Source organism: Echinops telfairi, unplaced genomic scaffold (genome assembly GCF_000313985.2).
Source record: "Echinops telfairi isolate 266 unplaced genomic scaffold, ASM31398v2 ScPeMD7_3;HRSCAF=10, whole genome shotgun sequence".
Classification (NCBI taxonomy): domain Eukaryota; kingdom Metazoa; phylum Chordata; class Mammalia; order Afrosoricida; family Tenrecidae; genus Echinops; species Echinops telfairi.
The window spans coordinates 5,007,877-5,035,694 of NW_022103899.1; the positions used below are offsets into that span (position 1 = coordinate 5,007,877).

Sequence of the window (27,818 nt, forward strand, 5' to 3'; positions counted from 1 at the left end):
TATGGATGACATTATGCTCATTGGACCCACTAAGGAGAATGTATCAAAGACTCTAGATTTATTTGGTACAATATCTGCGTGCAAGAGGTTGGGAAATCAACCCAATGAAGATTCAGGCACCCTCCACCTCAGTAAAATTTCTAGGGGTTCAGGGGTGTGTGGCATGTCGAGACATTCCTACTAACGTGAAGAATCAGCTATTATATCTGACCTCCCAACAACGAAACAGGAGGCACAACGTCTAATGGGCCTCTTTGGATTTTGGAGGCAACATATCCCTCATTTGGGTGCTCTACTTCGACTTATTTATCAAGTGACATGAAAGGTCTCCAATTTTCAGTGGGGTCCAGAACAAGAAAAGGCTCTGCAACAGGTTCAGGGTGCTGTGCAAGCTACTTTGCCACTGGGACCGTAAGATCAAGCTAAACCGATGGTGCTAGAGGTGTCAGTCACAGATAGAGATACAGTGTGGAGACTGATAGGCATAGACCCCTTCAAGTGGGGTACCATAGAAACAAATCATAAAGATGGAGAGCGGATGCTTGTTTGACCTCTGCCTCATGGTCGTTCTTCCTCTTTAGCTAGCCAGAGGTCAGATTTGGCCATGAAGTTTCCTGGGAAGAATATGGGACATTAAAGTTTTGATTGTTTTGTTTGGTTGTTGTTTTTGGTTATTCCTGTGTGATAACAGTGTTGCGGCTATGTGGAAGAATGTCTGTCTGCTCTTAGCATATGCAAGTGGAAGTACAGGCATCCCAGATGGAGCGACGCTGATGGAACCAGAGTCCTGAGCTGGAGAAGCCATGTGGAGACCCACACCAGCGCTGAGTTGCTCCCACAACCACTGGATCTACAAGATGTTCGACCCACTGGCCTGTGATCTTCCTGAATTCAGCGTCATTGCATGTGTTGTATGACTCTGAAGAGGAATTTATAGATTGCTATTGGACATATGAGCTAATATTGGACTTACGGACTTGATCTAGATTGGGCTGGGATGTTTTCTTAATATACAATTATTCGTTATATAAAGTTCTTTCTTATACACGAGTGTCTATGAATTTGTTTCTCTACTCAACCCAACTAGCACAAAGGTAAAACCCCCAAAATTCAATTCTGGCAAGATACTAGTCAGCTCCATTTACTCAATTTTCCCTTCAGTATAGACTCTCAGGGGACTGGGTTCTGCATATTGCTGCAGTGTCCCACAGAACTCACGAAAGTTTGAGGGAATGTTTCATGTGGTAGTGGGTGTAGTTCAGTCAAATCTGAAGGTCTGAAGCCAGAAGACGCACTCCCCTCCTGGCTCTTACTGGTGATGAGATCACACCCCTGCTTCTCAGTGGGCTCATTTTACACTCAGCGGGATGGCATCAAGCAATTTTGTTCACAATTACTCTCACAGGTGAATCCTATTGGTTCCTTCCCGCACCTTCTTACCAAACCCACACAAGGAAAGGTTGCATGGTGGACTGGCATTACATGGTACAATCAAATACAATAATCTATTCTCCACCATTGGGCTTTATCTTATTTATGCACCTAAGACCTGGGGTCTCTGGCCAGATGTTTCCAATAGGCATTGGCCTCCTATGAACCTTAATCGGCCAGGCTTTTTCCCCAGGCCACTCCAGAAAAAGGACTCTTCCTCCTCTTGGCTGTAGTGGATTCTCTGTTAAGTAATAGTGACTAAGATAATCATTAAATAAACTCGCTGCCACAGAGTCAATGCTGACTCATGGCGACCCCCTTTGGGTTCCCCAGGACTGTTAACTGTTTACAGCTCCCGAGGAGCTGCTGGTGATTTTGAACTGCTAAATATGTGAATCGCACCTTAACAGGGCTCCATAGCCATTAAACAAAGAGTGTGGTCCCACTTGGGGGCCACAGCCACAGGAGTACGACATCCACGTTATATCTCTCCTAAGGGATTACGGCTGCAAGAGCCACATTAATCAACTATACTTCACTTTTTATCGAATCTACTATTGGGAAAGCTTGCCTATTTACGAACACAAATATGTTTTAAATATGACACTGATGGCATAAATACAAAGACAATTCTGGCAAGACCTGAAGAGGATAAGAAAAAGCAAGCTAAGATAGTCTGAACAGCACTATGAACAACCTTAGGCAAGCATGGGCAGGTGATCTGTCCTCAAGGATGTGGAGATCTACCTCATGATCCAAGATGTCAGCAAAGGCTACCCTCAAAGTGCACATCTCTGCTTTCTTGCAACAGACCTCAAAAGCATTTGAGATTCTTAGTCGCTGAGATTCTGGTTCACAAACAACTGAAGGTAAATTCAAGCTGATGTAATCCACTCCAAACTGAAAAAAGAAAGTACCAGTAATGGATAGTTCATAACTCCTCCAGTAAAATGAAACTTTCTCATAAGGAGAAACAAGGGGTCCCTGGAGAGCCCCAGCCAGAATCAGTTTATTCTAAAGCTTACCTACATTTCAGGAACAAGTATTTATATGTGAGTTAGCAATCATGCTTGTCTTATGGAACAGAAATCGCCCTGCCCCGTGCCAATGACGACACTTAGCTCGCCCAGCTGTCCTTTCTGGTTAAAAGAGGTCTCAAAAACACTTTTACACTTAGTTAAAAACTTTCTTTTAAACCTCCTAGAAAACGAAAATGCATTAAAGAAGAAAAAAATTAAACAAGGTATCTACACATAAAACACTTCTAATTTTAAGAAAGGAAAACTCATACCTGAAAGAAAGGCTAGTTTTTTCTTCAGAATGGGTAATATGACAGAGGCCTCCATTTCACTCCAGTCAGTGTCCTCACTTCTGGAAACAGAAAGTTAAATGTAAACTTTACGATAACAGTTACTACAGTCTACAAAATACACACTTAAACCTGGGGTTCTCAACCTTGGTACTATTGACATTTGAGCGTTTTTTGTAGGGAGCTGTGCTGTGCACTGTAGGATGAATGCTTTAACAGTATCCCTGCTTTCTATGCACTACGTGCCAGCACCGCAGGCTACTCCACTCCCACCAAAATGTCTCTAGATAATGTCCTGTGGTTGGCAAAACTGCTCCCATTTAAGAACCATTGGACTAACTTAAATGCATTACAGAGCAATATTCTTAGGGCAGAACAGGATCTGAAACATAGAAGTCGTTAATACATTATTTTTTAAATTAAGGAATGCACCCATCAATCTATTTTCTCACTATTGCTTTGATTATTAATTCCATATCTGGCTCTATTAGCTCCTCAATTAAATAATATTTTCTGATTTCTCACATTTTTGCTTCACCACAACACATGAACATATCTTATCCTCACATTTACCTCAATACATCCCTACCACATGGTTTCAATTTTTAAATTTCTTCTCCTACTATTAAATTTGTCTCCCTCTCTCCACATTTCAAGAAAGAAAAAAACAAAAAAAATACCCTGTCACTGCAATCCCAATCCAGATGCAAGCATCATTCTTTAAAGCAGTGGTTCTCAACCATCCTAATGCAGCAACCCTTTAATACAGTTCCTCATGTTGTAGTGACCTCCAACCATAAAATTACTTATTAATTAAAGCATTTACCCAGTAATTGTAATTCATGAAGTGTTGTTTTATCTCCAATACTGCTGCTTTGAACACAGTAGCTGCTTTTAACAGAGTAGCTACTTTCAACACGGCAGCTGCTTTCTACACAGTGACTACTTTCTACATACTCTGTTTCCCTGAAAATAAGACAGTGTCTTATATTAATGTTTGCTCCCAAAGATGCCCTAGGTCTTATTTTCAGGGGATGTCTTATTTTTCCATGAAGAAGAATACGGTACTCATTTATTGTTTTATTAAAGAGACCTCACACTTCCTGTGTGCTCCGGCTGCACCGCGGCCAACAGTGAGCTGCGCAGCGGCTCCCACCTCTACGGTCCAGAGTTAATGTAGCTTGAGGGGCGGAGGGGCGTATTTTGGGGGAGGTCTTATTTTCGAGGGGATGCCTTATATTTCAGCAAGAGGCAAAACTGTAAGTAGGTCTTATTTTCGGGGAATGTCTTACTTTCGGGGAAACAGGGTAGTAGTTGCTCTCTACATGTGTGACTGATCCGCATAAGCACATTATGGCACCAACCCTGTCACATACACCTGTATTTGTACAGGGTGTATGTGATGGGGTTGGCAAGATGATGTCATCACACTGGGTACTTGTATGTGGCTGTATCTACATGCAGGCGGACCCACCTGGGGACAGACAGAGTAGTGCCTTGGTTCCTACAAACCACCGAAATATGTGTTTTCCGATGGTCTTGGGCAACCCCTGTGAAAGGGTCCTTCAACCTCCCCCAAAGGGGTCGTGACCCACAGGCTGAGAACCCCTGCTTTAAGGATATGGGAAAATTAATCAACAACTCTACAGGGAGAGAAAAGAGACTCTGGAAAGCAAAGCACGACTAAAGAACAATGTAGGAAACCTCACAATCGCAGACTCAAACCTAGGATACAGGCAAGTACTCAAACACACAGAGACCAACTGAACAGAATTGAGAATCCCAAAATAAGTCCATCCATTTATGTACAGTTGATCTTTGACAAAGGTCCAAAAATCATTAAATGGAAACAGATAGTCTCTTTAACAAAGGGTGCTGGCAAAATTGGCTATCCATTTGTAGCAAAATGAAATAGGACCCATATCTCATACCATATACAAAAAGAAACCCAAGATGTATCCAAGATCGACACATACGTTAAAAGTAAAAGCACTATCAGAGGGAAAAATATAAATAACTTAGTGGCCCTACTGGCATAAAAAGTGGCACCAAAAAGTTCGTGGAAAAAAATTTGTGTGTGTGTGTGTGTGTGTGTGTGTGTGTGTGTGAGAAGCCTCTTTATATGTGTTAGAAGTCCTGGTAGCATAGTGCTTACATGCTGAGCTGTGATCCACAAAGTCAGCAGTTAAAAACCACAAGCCACCCCAAAGCCCGACTGGGCTTTCTACTTTCCTAATGGGTTACAGTCTCAGAAACACATAAAGGCAGTTCTACCCTATCTTATAGCGTCACTCAGAGTCCGTATCGACTCAAAGGCAGTGAGTTTGGGCTTTTGGGTTTATATACCTATAGATATAAGAACCTCAGCATGAATAGATATATGCACATTCAATGTTCACTGCACCACTATTCACAATAACAAAAAGATGGAAATGGAAACACCCTAAGTACCATCTGTGGAAGAATGAATAAATAAACTATGTGTAATAGAATACTATGCACCATTAAAGAAAAGTAATAGATGAAGATGTTAAACACTTTGTAATTTGGATAAACCTGGAGGATATTATGATGAGTGAAAGGTAGGGCAATAAATAATAAGAGTTTTTAGCAAAAAATTACGGAGGTAGGAAAAGATATGGAAGGATGGGAAGAGTTCCAGGCAACGGAGGTAAATACCATTATACACACAATCCTGCACTTATGGCATCTGTAAGTAGATGCACAGACAGACATGCATGCAGGTTGAACACGTATGGGAAAGAAAGGGGGAGCGTACCCGTATATATAAGTAAGTTTAAAAGAGGGTATTTCTACATGTGATTTACTGTACCTATGTTACAAATATACCCAAGAACATGGTGGAGTATACAGAGGGCAAAGTTATGAAAAAATTTTACACATAACCACTAGGGAAGGAGGTGGTAAGCCTAGGAGCACAGGACTACAGTCAAGTCCATTGGTTTAACACAGTCCACAAAGACAACATTCTACATCCTACTTTGGTGAGTACTGACTAGGGCATTAAAAGCTCAAGAGCATCATCTGAGAGATCTGTCCAGAGGAAAGAAGAAGGAAGAAAATGGAAGATGCATAACAGGCCACACAAACACCAACCTCCATGATCCTGAGACCAGAACTACAGGGTGCCCAGCTACCACTACCAAGTGATCTGAAAGGAATCACAGTAGAAGGTCCAGGAGAGCCTGGAAAGAAAATGTGGAACACAACTCAAAATCATAAAGAAGACCAGGCTTACTGATTAGATAGAGACTGGTGGAACCCCTGAGCCTACTAGCCCTTCATCACATGTGGGTATGAAACTAAACTCACTTCCATGGCTCAATCTTCAGCGAAACAACCGGGAAGCAGTGCATCTAAAAGGGTAGCAGGAACACAAGGGTGGCACATGCACTCCTGAGGGTAATCACCCACTTGAGAGCAAAATGGCAGCATCTACACCAAAACCAATTCACAAGGATTAGGAAAAGAGGAAGAGTGGAAACAGGAAACACAGGAAGCTGGTCTGCTCTGTAAACCTTCATGAAATTGGCAATAAAACGTTCGTGTTTGTTTTTAAAATTTGATTATCCTAGTTCATGTTTTTGGACCAAGTTATTAGTTCACGGCTCTCAGTAAAGTTTTCCAGAGTCCACTCAGCCTCAACCAAGAGTAATGGCTAAAATGCAAAAGCAGACGATCTACACACCAAGGGCTACAGAAAAAGCCATTTTCCTTAAGAGGGGATTTTGAAAAGGCTGCCATTCCAAAACTTTGTCAGCCTAATATACTACCAAAATAGGATTTAAAGAAAAGCCAAACCTTTAAAATCAAAGTTTCAATAATATGAGTCTCCTGTAATTAATTTCTCCATCCCACTTTCTCTCCTCATTCTCGGTTTCCTCTCACACCCACCCACCACCACATTATAGTGACAGTTCCTTGGGAGCACCAACTAATTGTATTTAGTGCCAATATACTCTTGTGAACCATTTTTCAGGCAAAGCAAAAACTAGGTCTCTATATGCATGCATATTACTTATTCTGCAAATATTTACCATGGACCTATCCCATTATTTCAGAGACTGTGCTGCCAGCTAAACACTCAAAACATAGTCCTGACCTACCCCCCTACCCCCGGCCCCAAATGTCTTTAAAAAGTAGCTTCAATATGGGTCATATAATGGCTAACTAATTGCCTCATATGCATGTGAAAGGTGGACACTGAATAAGGATGGCAAAAGAAGAATCAATGCATTTGAACATGGACTGCCAAAAGAATAAACCAATCTGTCATGGAAGAAGTATAGCTAAAATACTCCTTGGAAACAAGGATGGCCAAGTTTCATCTCATGTCTTTTGGACATCTTATCAGGAAAGACCAGTCCCAGGAAAAAAGACATCATGCTTGGTAGAGCAGAGGAGTAGTGGAAAAGAGGAAGTTCCTTGACAAGATGGACTGCCACAGCGGAAGCAACAATGGATTTAAACACAAGAGTAATTGTGGAGAATGGTGCAGGACTGGGCCATGTTTCATCCTCTTGTACACAGGGCTAACAATGGCTAACTAAGCAAGGCTAGTTCAACAAGTATATTATTCCACAGGTTTGTGTATTAAAGGGAAAAAAGGAATAGGAAGTAGAAAGAAAAACTGATACTTTACATATTTAATCTGAAAGCACTATTGTTCATGCTTCTGGAACAACATTGTAACTTGATAAGTGGTCCGTTCAGACAACAAGCTGTTATACAAGGACTTCGCTCAGAATCTTATCTTGAGTCCCTTCTGTAGCCTGCTTGCCAGGGACCTGGTGTGAAAGCTTTACCATGATAATCATCATGATGATCATTATAATTAACATTTGCTAAGTGTTGACTAGAATTCATGCACAGTACTGAATGGTTTATCTGTATGGGCCTATTTAATCTTTACAGCATTTCTATCAGCTAAGTAGTACTGAAATGGTAAAAAATGTACCCTTCTGGTATTCAAAATACTAGAAATATAACAAAATTTAAGCTTTTGTTAAAACTTCAAAATGTAACATCCCTAATCTGCAGGGATGTCCTGATTCAAGAAGGTAAACAAGGCACAAGGAGCTTGCAGGAAGGGTGGTCTAATAGCCCCTGGGGAAGTGTAGGTATAATCTCCTAATGAGGACTGCAAAACCTGCCTTGTTAGAGGATCAATTGTAGCCCTGACATTTTAAAAACCTGCTAATCTCTTTCTGTGATCATTGTAATATAACCTGTTTCTTGTACATTAATTTACAGGGTCAGGACTCAACTCTGAAAACTGCTCAGCAGAGAAACCTGACTGTTTTCCTTCTCCAAACACTTGTCAGAGAATATCTTGAATCAACCTGGCCTTTGTTTTCAGTTAGTATTTGTGACAGGCTTCCCAGACTCCTTGAAGCCGGCAACAGGACTATTAATCCCATAATCCAAATGTATCACTTCTTCTCTGGTCTTCTTTATTCATCATCCAGCTTTCACAGGTACAGGAGGCAATTTAAACTACCATGGGTGGGGTCAAGCACACCTAAACGACAGCTTGATCCCTTTTAAGAAGATTTTGTTGCTGTTGCTGATTTCCCCAATGCAATGTATCACTTGATCTTTGATTGCTGCTCCATGGGCGTTGCTTATGGATTCTAGTAAAAGGAAATCCTTGACAGCTTCGACCTCCTCTTCATTCACCACAGTTTGCGGGTCCAGTTGTGAGCATTACTGCTTGATGTTGCGGTGTAATCCACACTGAAAGCTGTCACCTCTGATCTCCATCAGTAACTGCTGCAGGGCTTCGATGCTTTCAACAGCGAGGCTGTGTCATCTGCACACCACTGGTTGTTAGAGAGACTTCCTCCATCCCCCTGCCATGTTCTTATCATCTAATCCAGTTTCTTGGATTCTAAACTCAGTATACATACTGAATAAGCACAGTCAAAGTACACAACCCTGGTGCCTACCTTTCCTCATTGGAAATCATCTGGCATCCCACTGTACAATTAGAACAACTGCCTCGTGGTCTATGTACAAGTTCTGCGTGACTGAAATTAAGTGTTATTATGAATAGAACCCGAATCTGTTTGTTTTTCATAAAAGAGGCTATTCACCCTAAATATTTCTGAGTGAATTACACTCCCAATCAAGGAATTAAGCTAACCGTGAAACTATCTATAAGGTATGAGCTAATAATAATTTTAAAACAAATACTGAAAACCCACAAAATCTGTCAAGTAGAGCAGGCTAAGAAATGGAAGAATCCACCACATATTAAACAAAGAAAAATCAAGTAACAAGTACACACCACTGCACATGTTGCATTTCATATATCACCACTTAAGATATGACCTATTTTAAGTCAGTTTATTAATTACAAAGGAAGCAGAAAGCCAGAGTTTATAGCAGAATAGATGCCTTTGAGATTGGGGCACAGAAAAGACAATGCGCAACCAGAACTCCACTTACCTTCAAGCAAAAAAAGTAAGGCTATTCAAATTAATTCACTTAATTCCTAGGTGCAAAATAAATCCTACTTTAAACAGTGTCCTACAGTTAGGGGCGATGATTCTGAGAACCAGAAATAAAAGGAAACCAGGTTCCGATGGTACTTGTATCCATCTCCCAGTTTCCATCATCTTTTCAAAGATACTGGAGAGCTTTCTGAAAGAAAATAAAAGTAATCACGCTGGCTTGGAGTCTCTCCAAGGGCATAGACGAGCCCTATTCTCTTTGTATTTATTCACTCATTCATTCACTTATTCAAAAAATCTTGAATAACACCTACTAGGTTAAGGATAAGTTCTGAACATATTTGCCTTTTGAAAAGTATCTGACAAATTAATGGGTAGATAAATGAGTGAGTAGTTAACACACAGTCACGTAAAATACTTGGACCTAAGATTTATAACATGAGGAGAATTACCTGGATGCCAACACTTTGAAGGGCCATCAGAGGGCTCCCAGGTGAGAGTTTTTCTTACAAAGCAACCCCTCACTGTATCTTTCTACTCAAACCTGTCCCACAGATCCAGAAGCTACACAAGTTGCTGAGTACTGGACAAAGGCTGACCGCTGACCATGGTTAAAGGATATTACTGGGTGCTACAGATGGGCAGCCATTAGAGGGCAGCAGAGGATGTCTTTAGTAGCAAGCAAGGAGCATGCAGGTCTTTTAGTCAGACTGGGCAAATTACATTTCAGAAAAGATTGTAATTGATGAAATGAATAGGAGGTGCACTGGAACTTCTCTCTCAATAAGTATAAATCAACACTTCATTTGGAAAACTCAGTTAGGTTCTGCAAAACTCATTTTTTAACAACCAGTGAAAACCCATTAGGATAGCCTGAGGCTAAATCATTTCTAATAAGTCTACACTGTGTAGACACATAAAGAAAATGAACAAAATCAGAATGTAGGCTTCTTAGCCTTATATTTCCACAAGAAATATTACAGCTGTCCTTAAGTTCAGGTTTAAAATGTCTTCACCGTTGTCAGCAGTAACAGATAGGTGCACGCACACAGGCACTCCCAGTCCTAAATCCTGGTGGCGCTGTCGCATAAGCGATTGGCTGCTAACCACAAACTTGGCAAACCCACTAGCTGTCCCTTATGAGAAAGACGAGGCTGTCCCCACAAATTTACAAAGCCTTGGAAACCCTACATAGGTATATCTATGAGGTGGCAGCAATTCGATGGCAGTGGGTTATCCTAACAGGGTTCTTCACGCCACATATCGCTGTATAACACTAGCCAGAAAGGAGTAAACATTACTCGACTCTAGGATCATACACAAGAGCAGCAGAGCGCAGCTTAAAATTTACATACTTTTTGTGTTTTTGCAGATACCCATATATGACTATTAATCTGGTTTTACATCAATGTTGACAGTTCTAAATGAAAGAGCAATCCCTCAGATTTCAATGAAAATGGCAAAAAAGTGACTTTCACTACACTGCATATCTATCCAAAAGTACAACTCCCCTAAATTAAACTGAAAGCTACCTATTGCCAGGCCATACCATTCTATAGTACAGACCATGACCGAGTTTATTCAGTGGGGGAGGAGGAGAGGGAAACAAGAGAAAGAGATTTTGAGATCTCAATTTTTCTATGAAAATATGGACAACCTACCTTGAAAGACAATAATTCTGCTTTAGTGTAGTAGGACAGGAAAATGCTTGTACTATTTAAGTGTCAAAAATTCTTACTGCTTAGAAGTCCAATTTAAGAACTGTAACATGAGCAACTATCCCTAGAAGCATGGCTCTTTATCTGCAGGAGCCACTGACACTGATGTGCAAAAGTCAGTCCAAAAGCATGGTGCTTGGGGTTCCAGCTCACACATGCGCGGGCTGATTCCAAATAAGACATGCTCCCTGTGATCAGTTGATGACCTCGGACCAGGTCTCGTTTTTCATGAAAGTAATACGTTTGTCTTAGTCTGCCGAGGATGTCAAAAAAAAAGGTTCAATCTAAACAGTGGCTTCCAAGGGCATCTAGTGAGACAGTTAGCAGTTGAATTCAGGGAAGAGGCCAGCTCTGAGACTATGGTGATTTTTTTGGGGTGGGTTGACAGACTTTCTCAAAGGACACAGGATGATCATGGGGGCTTAATTAGGTAGAAGTGTAAAGACAATTAAAAACTGAATGGTAAGAAAAGGCCCTCTTTAGAGTCAGTCAAACCATTACCCCCAATGTACAGAGTCCGAATTTCCCAAATCTTTGGTTCTTGTCTGTTAAATTTATTTCTTCAGTGGTTTAGATGCTACTTCACCAATACTGGGGGAGCGAGAGGCAAAAAGAACACTACTGTAGAGATGTGAATCATATGGGTGGCGCTTGGGATGATCAAGACATTCCCAACATCACCAGCTGTGGAGTACCCCATGGCTACAGCTTCCTTAACTACTGTCAGGGCTCTCTGAGATGACTTTTCTACCTACCATCAAGGCTCCTCCAGCACCTATGGCTTGTACTGAGCTCCAGAAACCTGGACCACACACTAGGTTCAGGTTCTGCAGGGAAGCGTGTGTCCAGAGTCCCCTTGGCTCCGTGACCACATGGCCCTCCATTGCCACAGTAACTTTGCAAATATCATCTACTTTCTATATCCCAACTCGGCATCACCTGTAGTAGGTGCCTCCTTCCGTCTTCTTCAACTCAGAATTTCACTGGGCCTTCATCCTAACAAGAAGCATTCTTTCTCTACCCTCAGCAAAAACAGACATGCCTTTTTAGGAGCTGATATCCAATATTCACGATTCAATATTCAACTAAATCCAATATTCACAATTCTTAAGGCTCTAATGGATCTGAATACAGAGAATCAGATTATAGGATGCCAAATTCCAAAGAATTGACATACAAATGTATTCTTAGCATCCAGTTGCTTGTATGTAGGATACCACGTACAAGGAAAATTCACTCATTACCATTGAGTTGATATTGCCTCACAGCAACCCTACAGGGCAGGGTAAATTGTGCCTTTGAGTATCTGAAATACTATTCAAAGCCCCATCTTTCTCCCTCGGAGCAGTTGGTGGTTTTGAATGGCTGACTTTGTAGACTACAGCCCGACACGTAACCACTATGCCACAAGGACTCCTCTCACATACAAGGAGGCTTCAAAAAGTTCAATGAAAGGGGGGCTAGTTAAAAGATAATAGCATCTTTCCATTAACATTTTGAAGCCTCCTTCTATATATGAGAGTATCAATGCTCGAATAATATAAAATATTTGTAACAAATTCAGATTTCATCACTACTAGGTTCTTTTGCTTATATAAGAAAAAAGTCCCTTTGGCAATAAAAAAATGGAAACCATTATGTTATTAGCAGGGCAGAAAGAGAGAAGAACACATGAAAGAATTACTTTCCATCACCAGTCTGACTCCCCACACAATGGGGTGAATCACGAAGGGTCCATAACAGAGTAGCAATGGGAGCAAAATCACAAGGTCCCTGAGGAATCCCCAAAATAGATTTATGACTCAGGAGGAAGTACTTGGCACCTCACCTGACCTAGTTGGGGGACATTCACAAAGGGCAGTGGATGGGCCTGGAACTATATATAGGTTTTCCCTTTTTCTTTTAATCATATGTTTATCTATATAAGGCAGGCAGGATAAACAATTCCGAAGCAAAACAATGGGTCTGATGGCTTGGGGGTGGGGAGGTGGTGACCAACAAATTTAGGGACTGGGGAACATTAGGGAATCAAAAATCTACACAGAAGGTGAAGGAGGCCTTGTGGTGTTTGATCAATTGTAATGTAGCCAAAAGGAATTACTGAGAGCTGAATGAAGGGTGATCATGAATGTTGGTGGGGCCGGAGGAAAGTAAAAGGAAATAGAGGAAAAAACTAGGAGGTAAAAGCTATATAGAGAGGTATAAATATAGACATGTATATACATAAATATATTAATATATAAAGATAGGGGTAATGGACTATGTATATATATTTATATGGTGCAGCAGACAGACTTTGGGCCTGTACTTAAGTCATCTCTTCACACAAGAACACTTTGTTCTAATAACCTGGCATTCTGTGATACTTACCTTCCCAACACGATCTCTGAAGACAAAATGAAGTCATAAGCAAATGTGAAGAAGGCTGATAGTGCCCAACTATTAAAAGATATAGCATCTGATCTGGGGTCTTAAAGGCTTAAAGTGAACCAAACAGCCAACTACTGTAGCAGGGAAGTAACAGAGTCCACATGGAAGAAGCACACCAGCCTGTGTGATCATGAAGTGTCAACAGGATCGGGTGTCAGAAGATTAAAAACAAACAATCATATTGTTGTGAAGGAGTCAAAGTGGAGACCCAAAGTCCATCTGTTGATAATTGGAAACTCCTCACAGAAGGGACACATGGAAGGGATGACTAATCCAGGATGCAGGGTAGCTCGCCAAAACACACAACATTCTTCTATTTCTTTGTTTCCTCACCCCCACTATCTTGGTCCCAGTTCAACCTCATAAATCCTGCTTGACCAGTATATGTACATTTTGATACACAGAATCCAAGATAGATAAACCCCTCAGAAACAGTAATGGGAGTAACAATTCCATGAGAGTACAGGAAGGGGGGGGGCGGGCTGAGAGGAATGACGGATGTATAACACCCCTCAAGTGGGATGAATAACAGAACTGTGGGAGAAGGGATATCGGGCAGCATTAAGATAAGGAAGGAAAAAAAAAAAAATATATATATATATATAATTTATTAAGGGTTCAAGAGGTAGTAGAGTCGGGAAGGGAAAGAATAAAGAGGAGTTGATATCAAAGGGCTCAAGTAGAAAGAAACTGTTTTGAAAATGAAGATGGCAATATCCATACAAGTTCGCTTGATGTAACTGATGTATGGATTATAATATCTGTAAGAGCTCCCCCAAAAAATGATCAATTAAAAACAAACTGAAACCAAAAAAACAAAAACAAACAACAACAACAACAACAAAAAACTACAAACAGAATACTGAATATACTGGAAAAGCGTCAATATATAAGACAGCTTTCCTCTATCACATGAAACAAACGTTAAGACTCATAAGGAAAACTTCTTACTTATAGAATGATTGCCTCTTTTATCCCTCAGAAGGGACTGTCAGGAATATCGGCTACCCAAGCAATGTCCTCCCAATGAAGACCTCTCTCTAGCACGGGATTCTATTCCAAAGAGCTGTTTCCCTTTCACTGAAAGGCAGTTTAGTACTGAACCAAGGTGTTGGCAAGTCCTTTCATCTTTCATGAAAATAATTGGTTCTAAGAATAAAGATTAAATGAGTTAATGTATGTACACGATTGGGTTATTTCCAAGATGGTAGGCACTTGGTAGATGCCATCTATTACTACCTATCGCCATCAAGTCTATTGCAACTCAGTGACCCTACAGAGCAGAGCCTAGTGTTTCTGAAGACCGTGAATCTTTAAGAAGCAGGACGCCTCATCTTCCTCCTGCAGAGCAGAGCAGCTGGGAGGTTAAAACTGCCAACTTAGAGGCAGCAGCCCAATGCTTACTCACAGCATCACCAGGGCTCTTGCACCTATTCTTTGTTGCTAAAATTTTTCTTCCTCTAATGTACAGGTTCCCAAACTTACTTGACCTACAACCCCTTTTCACAAAAAAAAAAAAAAAAAAGATTCAGTGTCCCCTTGGCAATTAAAAACGTTTGTACCATACCCCATAATCCAGGATAAAGTGTAGGGATCCGCTTTTGCAACCCCACTGCATTGTTCCAGGGCCCTCTAAGTGATGGAATCGCCCACGTTGGGAAACACTGCAGTGCCTGATAACCAAAAGGTCAGTGGTTCTAATCCACCAGCTGATCCATGGGATAAAGAAGCCGTCTGCTTCCATAAATCGCACAGGCTTGGAAACCCTATGGAGCAGTCCTATTCTGTCCTATAGGGTCGCTGTAAGTTGGAAACTACTCAACTGCAGTAAGGTTATTTTTGTTTGTTTGTTTAGTTCTACTAATTACTAGTTTAATACCATTGATTGAGCCCACAGCCAAAATATTCCCACTAAGATCAAAAGCTTCGTGCAACAGATGGAAATGCTAGCAATCGCTTTACAAATACCAACACTTGACATACAAAGTGACACCATCTAGCTTCCCAAAATATTTTATTTCATTCTCATAACCACCAGAAACAATTCAATTAATATCCTTATTTTTCTGAGGCAAAACAAAAACAGTAACTAAGACAGAGAAATGAAGCTTCGTAATTTGACCATGTCACAAAGAAGCAACAGATACAGATGCCGTAGATTTGGAGCTCCAGAGGTCATCCGGGTCCCTTTTACGTTTGTAGATAGGGAAGCAGATCTGAAGATACAGACTTAGTCTCTTAAGTTCTCAGAGCAGAAGACATGACATAAAACTCAGGATCCTAAAACCTCGTCTGTTGCTTTTCTCTACTACAGTTGGCTTTAAGGATGCTCTACCATCAAATAAAAATTTTAAACATATGAAAAAAGCAGGCATTGTCTTATACATGCTAATAGCTTTAGAAAATAATAAACAATGTCCACATACAAAAATATGTACATGAATGTCCAAAGCAGCATCATTCCTAGCAGATAAAAATAAAATAAAATAATTTGCCTAAATGTCCACCCAGTGCTGAGGGGATAAACAAAACTTCATGGAATACTACTGGACGACAAAAAAGGAATCAAGTAGTGACACATGCTACAGCATGGATGACCCTCAAAACTTCAAGCGATATGAAAGAGGGCCATTACACAAGACCTTTCACAGTGTGATCCCACTTACATGAAATGTTCAGAATACACAAATCTGTAACACTGAAAGGGTATATTAGTGACTGCCTAAGGCTAGGGAAGTTGGGGCGGGGTGATTGCTAATGGGTCTGAGGTTTCTTTTCTGGGTGACAGAAACATTGTAAAAAATCATATTGCAATGATGAGTGTACAATTTTGTTAGCATACTACAAACCACTGCATTGTGCATCAAAACCAGATAAATTTTGTGGTAGGTAAAACTGAACCAGTAAAGCTGTGAAAAAAATAATACACCTAACAGAATTGCCAGTTTTATAAAATCAGAAAAATCTGGATGAAAACTATGTGTATTTTAGGCATGAGAAAACGAAATCTAAAAATATGTCAGCAACATGTTTTAAAAGTCTGTGAAATGAACTGCATATGCTGAGCAATTTAGCCCCCTTACTTCCACTATAATTAGAACATACTGCTATGAAAGAACTTCAGCTACAAAGACAAAGAAATATTTGTCAATATTGTACACTGCAGATGGAGTAAAATAAAAAGAATTAAACCGATTACATGAAGGGGGAAAAAAGAAAAGTAAAACTGTCCACCAGTATCTTCAAGGGATTGGTTCAAGATCATGCCTGTGGATGGATACCAAAATCCAAGAACTTAGTATGAAATAGCATAGCTTGTGTTTGCATGTAACTTGTGTACATCCTCCCATACACTTTAAATCATCCATAGATTATTTATAATAGAGAATATAATGTACATGCTATGTGAATAGCACTTTATGTTCCCTGTTAGGTTTTGAAGGATTACTGAATTGCCATTCTCAATGCCAAGCATATACAGAGGGCTAATTACATAAGAAGCAATAGTATTGCTCTCACTTTTTTTCAGAATTTATTTACTTATTTTTTAATCGTTTTATTAGGGGCTCATACAACTCTTATCACAATCCATACATACATCAATTGTGTAAAGCACATTTGTACATTCACTGCCCTCATCATTCTCAAAACATTTCCTCTCCACTTAAGCCCCCCGTATTAGGTCCTCATTTTTCCCCTCCCTCCCCACTCTCCTCTCCCTCATGAGCCCTTGATAATTTATAAATTATTATTTTGTCATATCTTGCCCTGCCCGACGTTTCCCTTCACCCATTTTTCTGTTGTCTGTCCCCCAGGGAGGAGGTCACAAATAGTTCCTTATAATCGGTTCCCTCTTTCCAACCCACTCTCCCTCCACCCTCCTAGTATTGCCACTCACACCACTGGTCCTGAAGGGATCATCCACCCTGGATTCCCTGTGTTTCCAGTTCCTATCTGTACCAGTGTACATCCTCTGGTCTAGCCAGACTTGCAAGGTAGAATTCGGATCATGATAGTGGGGATGGGAAGGAAGCATTTAGGAACTAGAGGAAAGTTGTATTTTTCATCGTTGCTACATCGCACCGACTGGCTCGTCTCCTCCCCGAGAACCCTCTGCAAGGGGATCTCCAGTGGCCTACAAATGGGCTTTGGGTCTCCACTCCGCACTCCCCCCATCATTCACTATGGTAAGATTTTTTGTTCTGATGATGCCTTATACCTGATCCCTTCGACACCTCGTGATCGCATAGGCTGGTGTGCTTCTTCCATGTGGGCTTTGTTGCTTCTGAGCTTGATGGCCGCTTGTTTACCTTCAAGCCTTTAAGACCCCAGACGCTATATCTTTTGATAGCCTAGCACCATCAGCTTTCTTCACCACATTTGCTTATTCACCTGCTTTGTCTTCAGTGGTTGTGTCGGGAAGGTGAGCATCATAGAATGCCAATTTAATAGAAGAAAGTATTCTTGCACTGAGGGAGTACTTGAGTGGAGGCCCAATGTCCCTCTGCTCTCATTTTATGTGCCTCCAAACAAAAATACAAGCTCAATGCCCTCGCAATGATTACAATTCATAATGACCCTATAGGAGAGAGTAGAACTGTCCCTATGGGTTTCTGAGACTAGAACTGTGGGAATAGAAAGCGAGGATAGTAGTTTCAAACTACTGACCTTTCAGTTAGCAGCCCAACACCTAACCCACTAAGTAATCAGGGTTCCTTAAGTAGAAATAAATTGGTAGAACAGGAATATAAAATTAGCTTTCTGTTATAAGAATGATAAATATAAGTCCTAGCTCTTAGAGCATCTCAAAGTTTTTCTACCAACATACATCAAGAATTGTCTAAGATTAAAGGTTTCTTATTTTCTGGTATTATATATGTTTAAAAGCACATCAAGATTGCTTTTGAGAAATATATAAAGTGCTCCTCTAAATTAAAATAATACTAAGATGTTTCCGTATTTTCTAAAGCATAGGTTGAATTATTGAATGAAAACCACTTTCACACACCATCTACTCTAAAAGGAGCTCAAATCAATAATCTGGTTATTTTCTCATAGCTCCAAATAAATATAACAAAAATAATGAAGATTATCAAGTACATGCTATAAATAAATCACTATTCTAAACACTTCCCATGCATTACTTCATTTACAACTACACAAACCTATGACTTTGGAGCCATGACTGTCACCATATAAGAGCTGAGAAATCTGACAGTGACATGTAAAGGAGTCAGCCTGTCCAAGCAGCAAAGCTGGCATTTAACCCCAAGAATGAGGCCAAGGCCATTCTCTACGGCCTTAAGTTATATTACTTCCCATGTTCTTATTTGATTAATGATATAACTTTGATTGTAACATGAATAGTAAAGGTATTTATTGTTGTAAGTCAGCTCTGGGGTCAATTCCACCTAAAACCAGACTCACTGCCATTGGACCATTTCTGACTCGTGGGAGCACTGGTGGCAGAGTGGCGTATGCACTCGGTTCCTAAGCACGAGTTTAGTGATTTTAAAGCACCAACCAATCTTTGGGATAAAAGTGTTCTACTCTCATAAAGAGTCTCACAAACCCACAAAGGCAGTTCTACCCTGTTCTATAGTGTCACCATGTATTCTAACAAGGGGAAACCCCTAACAATTTGAGCCACCTCTTATACAGTATTGATATATGTAACCATTTGTGGCACAGTGTTTAAGCACTTGGCCGCTAACTGAAAGGTTAGAAGTTTGAATTTACCAACTGCTCCATAGGAGAAAGATTTGGCAGCTGGCTTATATAAAGATTTACAGGCTTGGTGTGGAGAAGTGAGATTGCTTGCAACTCCCACACAATGCAAATAAGGTGTCTCAAAAAATTCTTTGCTATTAAGTCTATTCGAACTTACTGAAACCCTATAGGATCGAACTTCCCTTGTGGATTTCTGAGGCTGAAAATCTTTACAGATGCAGAAAGCTTCGTCTTTCTCCCAAGGAGTGGCTCATGGGTTCAAACTGCTGATCTTGTAGTTACCAGCCCAACACATAACCAACCCACTCTGCCTCCAGAGCTCCTTCCTATAAGGTATGGAGGACACTGGGATTGATCAACTTTGCCACTCCTCTGGGAAAAGAATCTCATCTTAGAAGCAGAAACACAGAGAATGCAGGGGTCACCCAGAAAGAAGAGTCATCAGTGAACTGCATGAGAGCCCTGTCTGAAGTGGCTGAGGCAACAGAGGCCTTAACACTGAGACCACGAGACACAAGATCGTGAGGCAGAGTGGTAAGTAAGCTTCCTGGTCCACAGAACTGGCACCGGAGGCCAAGAGACCACATAGCTGAGAGGCTTAGGCCCAGAAAAGCATGGCTGTGGAGAGCCACGATGAACCTTAATCTCTGACTTGTGGTTTAACTTTCTAATTTCCCTAATAAACCCTGATAATCGTGAGCATCATCTATGAGTTCTGCATGGCCACTGCGATTGAATTATCAGACCCAGAGCACATGGTTTCTGTCAGAACAGGGTCAGCAAGAATGAGGGGTGGAGGCATGGCTGGCAAGGCCTTGCCCTGTGGCAATCCTGCCTTCGGCTCGTGTCAAGTTAGAGTACCCTTTTTCCTATTGAGGCTAGAGGAAGCCAGACATGGCATGGTCCTCATGTCATTCCTTCACTCGGAAACACTATGGGACATTTCCCTCTGTCCTGACGGTCACAATGACGAAGAATCCACCCTTTGGCAAGGGGCTTGGTTTTAGTGCTGTTTTGTTTTAGGAACCTCATAAAGGTGTTTATGCTTAAGAAATGGATTTAAGCACTGGAGTACTAAACAAGTGAGTGGCTGGAATCTCCCAGCGGCTCTTAGGAAAAATATGAGGCAATCTGCTTCCTTCAAGATTAACAGCCTTAGAAACCATATGGCGTATTCTCCTCTGTCCTATAGGGTCACCATGAGTCAGAATCAACTTCATGGAAGTGGGTGAGTAAACATCATAACATTTCTTAAGCAGAACTGCTCATTTTTTAAAAGATACAATATTATTTTTGAAAGGTCCTTTATACCTTTTAGTGGCATACACTTTAATATTTAGAAATAAAACTATACCCAGAGTTTGCTTTAAAAATGGGGAGAGAATATATGAAGGACTTCAAAAACATCATGGGATAATTTATTACCTTTTAATTCCATTTTTTTTCACACAGTGTATTCAAACCCCTTATACATGAGATAGAAGTAGCCACCTGTTAATTATTGAAAGTGGATGATGAGTACAGAATGGTTTATTTTAATTTTCCTTCTGCTTTTGTTTGTTTGAAAATGTCCATGATAAAAATTTAAAAATACCCTCCTAAAAAAAATTTAAAAAAAAAGAATACGTGGTTACATACGCCAATATTGTATAAGAGGGAGCTATAATCCTCTTGAAAGCTTTTACATTTAACAATATTTTCTTTATTTCAGAACCTCAAGAGAAGGCAGGAGCTATAGATTATATGAGGGGCTTCAAACAGTTCAATTTTTATTCCATTTTTCTAAATTTTTGAATCCCCATTACATACTCGTAAGATATACTCACATGCACCCTCACACACTAAAGCTCGTTGTGGAGAAAGATCTGAATAATTGGTTCCTATGTAAGACTGTGGGGAGGGAGGAGACAGATTCTGTAAGCACAATAACCAGAAGATCACAAAGGAGCAGAGGAGCAGGCAGAGCCCCAGCTTCTGCCTCTGTATTGGCATGGGAGACTTTTGCTCCCGGTCTCTTCAGGGCTTTCTCATTTTGTGACTGCAGTCATTTCCTCAGCAGTCTCTCTCTCGTCTATCACTAGCATCATGTTACACTTTTTGTTGGTGATTAAATTACCTAAAAAAAAAAAAAAAAGGGACCAAAGTTTATGTCCACAAAATGCATTCACTGTGATGTGTGAACAGTTGTGGCTGGTCAAACAAATGGAAAGAACTGCTAAGTGAAGAAACACTAAGTGTAGTATTACCTGACTCAGAAAGAAACACTCAAAATGCTAAAGAGGAATTAGACCTAACACAGCTAACAGCATAGGTTCTACATTTAACGTCAATTTACTTTCTCTCTACCACTATGAGAAGAATCAACTAGATGGCGGTGGGTTTGGTTTGCTTTTTAAAAATAGTCAAGGGAACCCTGGTGGTGCAGTGGCTTAAATGCCCACTACTAATCAAAAGGCAGCAGTTCAAACCCACTCTCTGTTTTCTGGGAGAACGCTGAGGCAGTCAGCCTTGGAAGCCCTGTGGGTAGTTCTACGAAGTCCTACAGGGCAGTTCTGAGTTGGAATTGACCTTCTGGCAAAAGGTTTCAGAGACAGTCAATCAGGCAATAAAGTTATTTCTGAAGTCTAAAGCAGGTACTGACTGAGCTGTTTGAAGGTGTGTTTTTTCTTGGTCTTGGAAAACCCTAACACCTGGCCAAAGCACAATAAATATCTGTTGAATAAATTCCCTTCCAAAAAAATTGCCAAATTTCTCATTTAAGTGGCAGTGAGCCAAATCACTAACAAGCGGGAGAAAAAGGGGGGAAAGCAGGCTCATACAATTTTATACTTGACAAAGCTCCATGAGTAGAGCATGTGTTTACTTTGCAAAGAATATTAAATTACATAGTTCAGGGACCTGTGCTTAAAATGCCTTGGGACCTGGCCCATTAGGACTACAAATGAAGAGATGTGCATTATAAAGCCTTCTGTATGTAGAGCCAACTTAACTCTTGGCATTTTGAAATGGTTTGTTTGACTTTTCTACCTCTGCAGTTTTCATTACATTTCAACACTTGGAAAAAATCACTAGTTAACATGAACGCTCTCCATTTCCTGAAATTATACCTCACTGTTATTTTAGCCTTCCCTGTCTCTTCTCCACCCTCCCTCATCCGTTCACTTTGAAATCTATAAATACTTTGCAGCTCCTAGTTCTTTCTTTTCACAATATCTAGATGGTTTCTGACTCTGCCACCAATTTCTCACTGGGCAGCGGTTCCCAACCTGTGGATTGCGACCCCTTTGGGGCTTGAAAGACCCTTTCACAAGGGTCTCCCGATTCATAACAGTAGCAAAATTACAGTTATGAAGTAACAATGAAAATAATTTTATGGCTGTGGGTCACCACTACATGAGGAACTGTATTAAAGGGTCATGGCCTTAGGAAGGTTGAGAACCACTGGTCTATAGAATCCACAAAAGAACTCCAAGTTGACCCCAAAAATGCATGTATATATGCAGATAATCAAGAAAAAGGTCTTCTGGTAGAAAGCACTTCTAATAAATGTCCAGGACTTGGCAATGATGCTCATTTGTGCCTCTAATTACTAATAGTCTCTGAGTGAGAGTGGCATGGCTATTGCAAAAAATACTGTTTTTTATAGAACTACACAACATACCAAAAAAAAAAAAAACTAGAAGAAACTAAGAACTAAAGGAGAAACTAAAGTTTGTTTATAAAGAGTGTTTTCACAAGTGTAAAGGGTCTAAAGGGGCCAGAACAAAAGCACAGAGCTTAAGTAGGAGGCACAGAGGCCAAGCTGCACAAGGAGCCTCTCAATGTCAGGTTTCTGTCCTCCTGGAAAGAGCAGGGGCAGCAGGGGGCATGATTAAAACTGGAGCTTGGCTGACCTGCAATCACAGCCAGTCTGTCCTCTTCCAAGCCCTATGACCTTAAAAAGGCTGCATTCCCTCCAGCTTGGTTCTGTTCCTGTGAAAAGGACCAGTTTCAGTCCCTTCAGTGTGAGATGCCAGAATGTTTTCATTCAATCCTCCTTTTAGCTTAAGCTCACTCACACTGGTTTCAGTGCTTACAAGTAAAGAGTCAAAATTTATGACCGGCCTTCTTGAAGTGATGACCACAAGCCCTCTACCTTGACATTTATCAGACAATAAAGTTATAATCTACTGACGTTCACCCTGTAGAGGTATAGGGTCATTTCACATTTTGCCAGGCATACTCTGTAGTAAAACAGAAATCAAAGTTGTGTGTGTGTGTGTGTGTGTGTGTGTGTGTGTGTGTGTGGTCGAGGTAGGAAGGAGTTCGGTTCAATATTTGTGAAGGCAGTGGTAGAGAGAAAGACATTGCAATGACTTTGCTTTGTGACCTACACAGAGCTGTGGCTGGACGAGCGCCTGGCTTTGCTAAAGGAAAAGGCTATAGCTCCAAGGTCGCACTCTACAACGGGAAGCCTCACCTTGAATGTTAGTGCACATCCCCCAGCAAACAACACTGAAGGTGTGACAGACTATGACTCAGTATGGGAAAAACATACCACCTGAAAAAATGTTTCAGCACCCATACTATAGACTTTCCAAAACTAAACAGCTAACCAGGAACATAAAGCCACACAATCAACTCAATGGAGAACGAACTACTGACTATGTTAAGCAGAGCTATTTCCAAGGAACCCGATTGTCATAATGATTAAGTGTCTGTTGGGGGCTGCGATCTGCATGGTCTGTAATGCAGAACCACCAGCAGCTGTGTAAGAGGAAGACTGGGCTTTCAACTCTACCCAACAGTTACAGTCTAGAAACCCACAGCGGGGTCTGGATGAGTCAGCAGTGACTCCAGACAGTGAGTTCGGTTTTGGTTTGAGAACTATTTCCAATCTTACTATTTTTTCCCCCTCAAACTTTTCCCCTAATCCATTACAGAAAGCAACTGCTGGATCAACAGGAAGAAAAAACGCAAAGACAAAGTGGGGACAGCCTAAGACTGATCTAAAATTATGCACAGAACAGGAAAGCTGACCCGAAATACTAAAGAAGACCAGCAGGAGGAGAGAGGAAAGGGACTGATGAGCACACAGGACCAAAGGAAGCGGGAGAAGAAAGGCAACACTTCAAAGAGAAGAGGATACAAAGAAAGGAAGACATAATATATAAACACACGAAATTAGAAGGTGACAGATAAGACACTAAATGGGAAATATAAGATCCTGTAAAAACAGAAATGTATTTATTATTTTTAAATTGGGAGCCGTGTAATTATTTTACTCCCATGAGAAAGAAATGCAGAAGCACAAACTACAGACATGAAAGCAGGAGACAACGCACAGTGTAAGGATGAAATAATAATAACAATATGTAATTGATCACGGATTCATGAGAGGGGAAGGAGGAAGGGGGAAAAGAGGAGCTTAGGCCAAGGGCACAAGTAGAAAATGTTTTGGAAATGATAAGAGCAACTTATGTACAAATATGCCTGATACAATTGATGTATGGAATATTAAGACCTGTAAGCGTCCCCAAATAAAATGATTTAAATAAATTTAAAAAGCCATTTAAAAAGAAATCAGAAGAATGAAGCTGATAAACGAACCTTCAACAACAAAAAGTAGGCGCATTAATAAATACCTCAAACTAAATGTTATCTCTTTAAACAAATATCAGGGATATGAAAAAAATACTTCGGTACAAAATACAAAACTTAGAAACAGCATGGACGAGAGCGAGGAGAAAGGAGAGAAGAGAAACCTGAACTCAGGAAAGAAGCAAAAGATAAAAAGCACATCATAATTGAAGTTTGAAATACAAGCATTTGAGAATAGACACAATAAAAGGTACTGGAAAAAAACAGGAAAAGAATCAAAGAATGAAAACAAGATAAAGAAATATAGTCAGAGACAGTTGTGAAAATGAAAAACAGGGAAAGGAGAAAAAATTACGTGTAACTGGAATTCCTAAAGAAACAAACACTGAAAGAGAAAGAAAAAAAACAATCACTGAAAGAGAATCAACTTTTCAAAAATAAAAGATAAAAAAAATACCGCATATTAAATAAACCCGCAGGTAGCAGGAAAAAACTAACCTGCAACAAGCAACTCTTGACACATATCTAGGTAAAACAATTTGACTTTAAAAAGAAAAGAATCCCTCAGGAACTCTAAGCAAAATGATCAAATAACCTACAGGGATAAAAAATTAAAATTGGCACTAGGTTTTTCAAAAACAACATATAAAACAAGGCCACTCTGTCAACATGGACAGCAAGTTTGAACCAGGTAATTTAGTCCTTCTAATACAGTGGTTCTCGGCCTTGCTAATGTCTCAACCCTTTCATACAGTTCCTCATGTTATGGTGATCCCCCCACCTGTAAAATTATTTTCACTGTTACTTCGTAACTAATTTTCCTACTGTTATGAATTGAGCAACCCCTGTGAAAGGGTCTTTCGACCTCCCAAAGGGGTCACGACCCACAGGTTGAGAACCACTGCTCTAATAGGAAGGCTACATTTAAAAAATGACAAACATGCAAGAACTCAACTGTGCAAAGTGTTACCTTGAGCATGTCTTTCTGTATAGTTCTGACCTTTGGACCCTTACTAATGTTTCACATACTCAAAAATAGTAAGATCAAAACCACAACGAGAGGGAAATCTCCACACTCAGAAACCAATGTCTTTAATTGTATTCAAATGAGCAGTGTACACCAAAGGGGGGCAGAGAAGGGTAGATCTAACCCAAGTAACTTTTTCAAACAGTAAGTTTACTAAATAGTCTTTGGCTATAAACACGAAAGAACTAGAACTACTACTGAATAGCAATAAATGAACTTCTTTTCACAATATATTCTCTCACTGCCATCAAGTCAATGCAGCCTGAGAGTGACCCTCTGGGAAAGAGAAGGACTGCCCCTGAGTTTCCCAGACTGTACCTGTTAACAGGAGGAGAAAGGCCCATCTTTCTCCCTTGGGGTGGTTGGTGGTTTCAAAAAGCTGACCTTGTAGTTACCAGCTCAACTCGTAACCAGTGTGCCACAAGGGCTTGTGTTGTGGAAATAAACAAACATTCCACGACAAACGGCAGGGAGGTTTCTGTCAAAGAAGGGGAATTACACACATGGAAAGGGGAAGGCTGCTAGAATGAATCCTGTCATGTGGGTTGGACAGGAGAAAAATCAATGTGCACTTTTCATACACAGACAGATACAGAAGGGTGTGTGTGTGCGTGTGCGCACTCTGCCCATTAAGTAGGCACAAAAGCAATGCCTTCTCAATAGCAATGAATACACATGGGCAAATCTTGAGTTCTAAAGATCATACCAACTAGTAACTATCAAGCAGCCTGCAAAAAAATGGCAGATTCCAAGGCTGTGTGAGAAAAGTACGAGATGAATGTGGACGTCTTGTTGCCAGAACATGAAGTGCTTGAACATTTATGGATACGTGTCAAAAGAACACAAAAGCCAGCTAGCTTGAAGGGACGCCCACTGGCCAAAGCCGGACAATTCAAAAATTACACGCTAGTCATGGTATTATTGTACTGTCATCACAAACATAACCTACAATGTGTGAAGAAGGACTGGTGCAACTTAAAGACTCTTCATTTTGCAGCCGCCACAGAAATAACTGATACGGTAAGAATCCTTTCATTAATGATTCCTTTAACCTTCAAAACTAGTGAGATAAAAATTCCATGAGAAACAGGATTTCCCCATAAGATACTTATTAACTACAAAGGGGGTGGGGGGCGCAACAATTTTTACAGTCGGGAAGCCTGGGGGACACCACCCTAAGCAAGCAATGGAATAAAACAACAGCATGGGCCTCCCGATACAATACAGGAAGGAGGGTCCCCTGCCAAAAAAGATAACCTGAATCAAATCACGAGAAAACATCATACAAAGCCAAACTGGAGAAGATTTCCACAAATGACCTGCATTCTTCAAAAGTGTCAACTCATGACGCCCAAAGCAAAACTGAAGTATTCCTTTGAGAAGAGGCTAAAGTGAAGCACGTGACAAACACATGAGACCCTGGACTGGACCCTACACTGAGAGGGAGGAAACAAGCTTTTGTTTTGCTTCTAAAAGGCATTATTAGGACAACTAGCAACGAAATTTGAGTATAGCCTATAGATAGATGGTAACCATCTTATCATTGTGAATTTCCTCATTCTGATCATTATAGGAAAATGTATTCATTTTTTAGGTTATGAACAATGACAAATTTAGGGGGAAAGGCATAATGTCTACCAGAGCAAGGGGAGGGGGGGAGTTAGAAAAAAATATTGCTTTAGGAAAAGCAAATACAGTTAATAAAAAAAAACCCTGAAATTTGGAGGATGGGGGATGAAGAATATATGGAATACTTTGTAATTTTTGGTAAGGCTTAAACTGTCTCAAAATAAACATTTTAAAGCAAAAGCACAGTAGTACTTGATAATAGCCTTTCTGTTTTATTCCCAAACTAGTGTGTACCCCCACACAAAAACTAAACCAAACTCACAGCCATGGAGTCAAATATGAGGAATAGAGATTAGTGAACAGAGTAGATAGCTTCTGTGAATTTCGAAGACTGTAAATCTTTATGAAAGTAGAAACACTCATCTTTCTCCTGCACAGTTGCTGTGGTTTCAAACTTATGACCTTGCAGTTAGCTGCCCACTGTGTAACCCACTACAGTACCAGGGATCCTACACACACACACACACACACACACACACACACACACA

At 40.5% G+C, this 27,818-nt stretch overlaps 1 protein-coding gene across 1 annotated transcript in view; it reads right to left on the reverse strand.

Moving 5' to 3' along the window:
• The window catches only part of SESTD1 (SEC14 and spectrin domain containing 1), a 96,075-nt gene that overhangs the window by 56,474 nt on the left and 11,783 nt on the right, over positions 1–27,818 (reverse strand). Inside the window, exon 2 of the mRNA XM_004701465.3 lies at positions 2,723–2,802. Within this exon, the coding sequence (XP_004701522.2) occupies positions 2,723–2,802 (80 nt within the window). The remainder of the gene's footprint in view (positions 1–2,722; positions 2,803–27,818) is intronic.